The sequence below is a fragment of the Lissotriton helveticus genome, chromosome 11 (assembly GCF_964261635.1).
Source record: "Lissotriton helveticus chromosome 11, aLisHel1.1, whole genome shotgun sequence".
Classification (NCBI taxonomy): Eukaryota; Metazoa; Chordata; class Amphibia; order Caudata; family Salamandridae; genus Lissotriton; species Lissotriton helveticus.
The window spans coordinates 188,878,889-188,884,888 of record NC_136072.1 but is presented as its reverse complement, the minus strand read 5'-3'; the positions used below and the strand labels follow the sequence as shown (position 1 = coordinate 188,884,888).

General features: G+C 42.4%; 1 protein-coding gene across 1 annotated transcript in view; it reads left to right on the top strand.

Annotated features, from left to right (window-relative positions):
• Positions 1-3,792: 3,792 nt before the first annotated feature.
• Positions 3,793-6,000, top strand: part of LOC144791944 (arylacetamide deacetylase-like) — a 210,206-nt gene continuing 207,998 nt past the window's right edge. Inside the window, exon 1 of the mRNA XM_078666766.1 lies at positions 3,793-4,065. Within this exon, the coding sequence (XP_078522892.1) occupies positions 3,928-4,065 (138 nt within the window). The 5' untranslated portion in view covers positions 3,793-3,927. The remainder of the gene's footprint in view (positions 4,066-6,000) is intronic.

Genomic DNA, 6,000 nt, shown 5'->3' with positions numbered 1-6,000 from the left:
ACTGCCTCCATGATCTCTGGAGACTGAGGCATCCCACACAATTAGAAGCCACGCATACAACCGCAGCACATGGTAGATGGTCTAGAATAGATTATTGGTTGGGCTCGGCTGAAGTGTCATTGTGGGTAGAGGAAGTGTCCCATCAGCCCCGTACCCTCTCTGACCATAACCCGGTACTGCTTAAGCTCAAGCTCCCACATTATGTACCCCCCCTTTAGTTGGAGATTCAACGGAAGAGCTTTATTGGATCCCTTGTATTCGGACACCCTAAGGAAAGCTATAATAGAATTCTTCGAAATAAACGCTCCTACCACAGAAGATCCTGGGCTCCTATGGGAGGCGTTTAAAGCTACCATTAGGGGTGTCTGTATCAGCACTCAAGTGGGTATTCTGCGAGACTTGCGACAGCAACTAGAGCGCCGTGAGGGTAAGATACGTGAGCTTGAAAAAGAATACGCCCAAACGCAAAACCCAACCCTTTTAGGACAAATTAGAACTGAAATATTGGAATATCAAAAGAGTGCGGAGGACGAGCTGAAATATGTCTCTAAACGTCATATAGCGAGGAGCTATGGAGAGGGGGGTCGGCCAGGGGCAATATTAGCAGCCAAGATTTGTTCCAAGAGACCGCCACCAGTGATTCAAGTGGTTTGTGACGATGAGGGTGCCCCGCGACGTACGCCGCAGGGTATCTTAAAGGCATTTATGCAAACTTATGGTGCTCTATACGCGAAAGAGACCACAGCCACAGCTGCCGAGATAGATCAATACTGTGACGATGTTGCTCTTGCCTGGCTCTCAGACGCACAGAGAGCATATCTCTCCTTACCTTTTACGATTGAGGAGGTAACTGAGGTTATGAGAGCGTTCCCTAATGGTAAAGCTCCCGGGTCTGACGGATTCACTGGGGAGTTCTATAAAACATATGCAGATCTGCTAGCCCCTCACATGGTAGCTATGCTTGGAGATGCGCATGAGAAAATGCTATTGCCACAGACATTGCGAGAAGCAATGGTTCTGGCTCTCCTGAAACCGGATAAAGATCCCGAAAGCTGTGAATCGTATAGGCCATTGTCCTTGATGAATGTGGATACCAAAATTCTGTTGTCACTATTGGCTAACAGGCTTAAATACCTGATGACAAAGTTGGTCCTACCTGACCAATCTGGGTTCGTACCCACACGCTCTACATCCCACAACACCAGAACCCTGTTTGCATTAGCACATTACCTGACACCCCAGACCAGAGCGGCTGCAGTAGTATTAGATGCTGCTAAAGCTTTTGACATCATAGCATGGACCTATCTACACACAATACTGTGAAGAATGGGGTCCCCGACGCTGTTTCTGCAATGGATAAAGCTACTATACACGGCCCCCACTGCCCGTATATGGGTTAATAATTACATTTCAGAGATAATACCCATTGCTCGCGGCACACGACAGGGGGGCCCATTGTCCCCTTTACTCTTTGCCATAGCTCTAGAGCCACTGGCCTGTAAACTACGGCAGGGACATCATTATTCGACATTGCAATTTCCACAGCACCCCCTTCACATCTCATTATATGCTGATGATATGTTGTTATATGTTCGAGACCCAGAAGTAAACTTAAATCCACTACTGAGGGAATATGTTAAATTTGGAAGGCAATCGGGGCTCCGGATTAATTTGCCTAAATCAGTGATACTACCTTTAACAGACAGTACGCATAGCTTCCCCACTGACTTCCAGCTAGCATGGCAGACAGACCCTGAGCGCTACTTATGAGTTTGGTTTCATAGAGACCCTGAAGTGGTCATTCGAACGAATTACGGCAAAGTGGTCTCGGCGCTGGAGGACAAGATAGAACGGTGGATCCAGCTCCCCTTATCACTTGCCGACAGGCTTGCTATTGTTAAAATGATAGTCCTGCCAAACTGCTATACCTCTTCAACAACATCCCCATTACACCACCGGCAACGGTGTTTCGCAGACTAAATACTATGACATTAAAATTGATTTGGGCAGGCAAATCGGCTTGGATTGACTTGCAATCACTAACACTACCATACTCACGAGGGGGGTTCAAGGCTCCTGATCTGTTTTTGTATTATTTATATGCTCAAGCCCAATATGCGCATTATTGATACCATACAATCCCGTATCTTCCACATGTGGCAATAGAAGAGGGAGATGCGTAAACAAGATATAAACACGATCGATACAACGAATGCAGCATGGATACGGATAGGTCAAAAGACTAATAAACTGCCACTATATTCTCCGGAGCTGCCACTTCACTTCCACCCAGACATCTCAGTAACACAAGAAAAGGTGGGAATGGAGTTACTTCAGCGGGTGGGTGTCGCCACAATGGGTGATTTATATCAAGAAGGGGTGTTCAAGACTCTAGAGGATTACGATTATGTTCAAAATCAGACACCGCTTTTTAAGTTTACATATTTCAGACTGCAGAGGGTGATAAAAACACTATACCCGACTTACCCTACTGAACCACCAGTACTATTGACTTTGCAACTGCTCCTTACATCGCCTGCAGCCAAGCACTTAGTCTCCAGATTATATACAACACTGCAATCAGAGATAGGGGCAACGACGGATAAGGCATTACAGAAATGGAACAAGTGTTTAACTGTCCCACTAACAGAAGAGGAGTGGTCTACAGCTGGGTCCATAACGGGTTTACTGACACCAAATGGTAACCTGCGACTGATCCACATCAAATATTTGCATCAAACCTATCACACTCCGGCTAGATTGCACAGATTTGGGCTTCGACAGGATTCCAGGTGCCAACGATGTGGGTCTGAGGGGGCAGATTTTATCCATCTTGCATGGTACTGTAAGGGGGTAGCTGACTTCTGGGAGAAGGTGGTGCATATGATGGGAGACATGGTGGGCTCACACATAGATTGCACTATACAGACATGTTTATTGGGATTGTTGCCGGGAATTCATGCGATGAAACTTAAGTTTTGTGTAATAGCATTGCTAGTGGCAAAGCGCAGAGTCTCAATTGGATGGGGAAGTAGGCAGAGTCCTAAGGTGAAAGTTTGGATACAAGACATGATTTATTGCAAAGACACTTTACTGACATACGAAGAAGAGCTGCCTATAAGATCGCGCCCCAGGAACTACTGGAATTTTTTAGTTGAATACCTAAATGACCCTTGCTGTACAGCTGTAATGTGCCCTGATTGTGATGATGCATGTATTTTTGACTTACTTGTATATGATTTGTTGGTCTGGGAGTGTTATAATGCAGTGATACTATAAGATGTTACGCCACTTATACATGGCGCGGTTTGTTATGAATCATTTTATGAAATGCCAATAAAAAAAAACAAAAAAACTTTAGCATTGCAACTCTCCTGGTAATTCTTAAATTCTTCACAAAGTCCCACCCAGAAATTCTGGCTGCTGAAACTAAACAGGTGTGTCATTTCCACTGATGACATAACCCCGAGAGGGCGGTAACTGCTGTTGGGATTTAGAAGCAAGAAAGCAAGTTAAATAGGAACATTGTTTGTACAAAGAGTGATCTTTTCCTACGGAATTAATGCTGGCTATCTATTTTGCTCAGCATTGCGATTTCTTATTTTGTAAAATGCTAAACTATAAAAGAGATCTCTGTCTTTCACTCGAATGTGTTGCACAACCGTGCACTGCGCCAGGTCAAGTAGAAAAATGCCGGAGACAATAGTTAGCAAGCCTGTTCATGAAAGTGCCCTGTGCAAACCCTGTTACTAATTAACAGCAAGGACTGCTTGTGGTTTGGCAAGGCCCTGTTCACTTTTTATTGGACAGAGGGAACCTGGGTGCAAGTTCAGATGACAGCTGCCCCTGTAGTGAAACCCCGTGTGTGAATGTTCTCGCTAGAAGGTGATTTACCTCGTGCAGCACCGAATGAGTCGGTAATTTACCATGGCCTCGAAATTACTGTTCTGCACAATCGCTGCTATTTTTGTGGCGTATTGTTTTTATAAACCTCTTCCAGAAAACACCGAAGAGAGATGGAAAATGACTTTATTAAGTTGGATATTTGGACCAGTTGCACTCGTGGTAAGTTCCAAATTGCATCTTCAGACCTCTAATACGACGACAGATTCTGGAAAGTATTGTTTGCAGCTACATATATCTGAAAATGTAACTATGTAACTAAACCCAAGAAACCTACTGTAAATGTCAAAATGCGTTATTAAGTTTCGTAAATCATATGTAGTTTATATATGGCTACTTACATATACTTTTCAATGTTTTGAACGGTTTATGAACTGAATATTCTCTTCACGGTCAGAATATATTCATCTTTATTTCAGAATGTTGTCATCCTATTTCCTGTACATGTGTGAGATCTAATTTAAATAGAACAATGTAAATACTGAACTCTCATATGGCATTATCTATGCAAAATCCGAGCAGCAGAGGTTAGTTAATTCCAGGAAGCGCTAGGGGAAGTGAAAACAGAGATTCGGTATTTGCACAAGCACTCACACTTAATAAACTGAAAATCCTTCAGAACGATTTTCTTAAACAATATCGGCCTCATGTACTATGGCAGTCGCAAAGTTCAAATCGGAGCCTGGTATTTTTAAATGTGTGAACCCCAAATTGTGATTCGGGAACACGTTACAGATTCGCAATTTGGGTTGGCGAATAAATACTCAATAGGTATTTGGAAAGGGTGTGTAAAGGGGTCCTTTCCAAATACCCATTTCTTAAGTTATGTATTGATGTTTTGAGACTATAATCGGGTCACAAAACATTAATATTTTACCACCAAGTCAAAGAAGGTGATAACGATTCGCCAATGAGAAGGAGTCTTCAAGGGACCCGATCCCTTTTGTGAACGTGTACAAACAAGCTAAATGGGGAGACATAGACTGTTGCAATGGATGGCTGGGAGATGATTCACAGTCCGGTATATCAAGTGTAATTTAACATACACATGTTTACATTACACAGATAACATTTCATGCCATTAAAAATCAACAAGGTCTACATATCGTAGTATGCAGGCACTGGTTTTCAGATCTGCATGCTACGAGTGAGTGACTGGGTGAGAAGTTAAAAAGCCCAATACAGAAACAACAGATATTCTAATCTTCTTTGATTGAATTACCCCTCAGGCGCTTCATACTTGTCTTTTGTATTCCCAATCGGCCCCCCAAACAATATCTGTTTTCTCTGCGTGAAATTCGGGTTTTCTGTTTGAGCAAGAGCTCTTTCTGCCCCCCTCAGATAAGCAAACTGTCCTTCACCTGTTTTCTGGTGCTCAAACTACTTCCTAAAATTCTTCCATACCTTTCGAGTTAATCCTGTTAATCCTGTGATTATTGCAATTCTTTAATTATATGCATACTCTCCTTTTGTGACACATAGATTTCAGTGTATTCTGGTTGGCACTGAGGGTTCCTACGACCTCTTGTGCTTCAGATTGTCTAATTTCTTTTCATTGACTGTCTATGTACAAACATGTCCTTTTTTAATTTATGTTAATCAAAGTCAAAAAGGCTTTATTTCGATAAAAGATTATCATAAAAGCTTCACATAAAATTCATAGGTACGAAAAGAGAAGCCAAGAATAAAAACAAGTTACAGAAAAAGGCTATGCATAGCAATTAATTACACATCGTAAGTTAAGAGAAATTAAACAATTGATTTAAGCCTTTTGGCTCGGATTAACCAAGCCCAAGATAGAAATTTGGCGAGAGCACAAGCATAGGTAGTACGGCTATCAGACATCAATATACGAATTGCGTCTGAGTGGCACCTAGTACCCAGTTGGCGACAGAGAGGTTTAAGCCATACTTTCCTAGGTAAATTGTACTCTCCACATTCAAACATAAAATGTGCCAATGTTTCTGGTTTAGCTAGACATACTGGACAAAGCTCAACAGTTTGTGCAGGCGGTTTCCAACATGAGGAAAAAGTATACAATGGTAGAATTCCTGCCCTAAATTTAAAGTAAAGAGCCCTATCAAAAGGTTTGCCAAT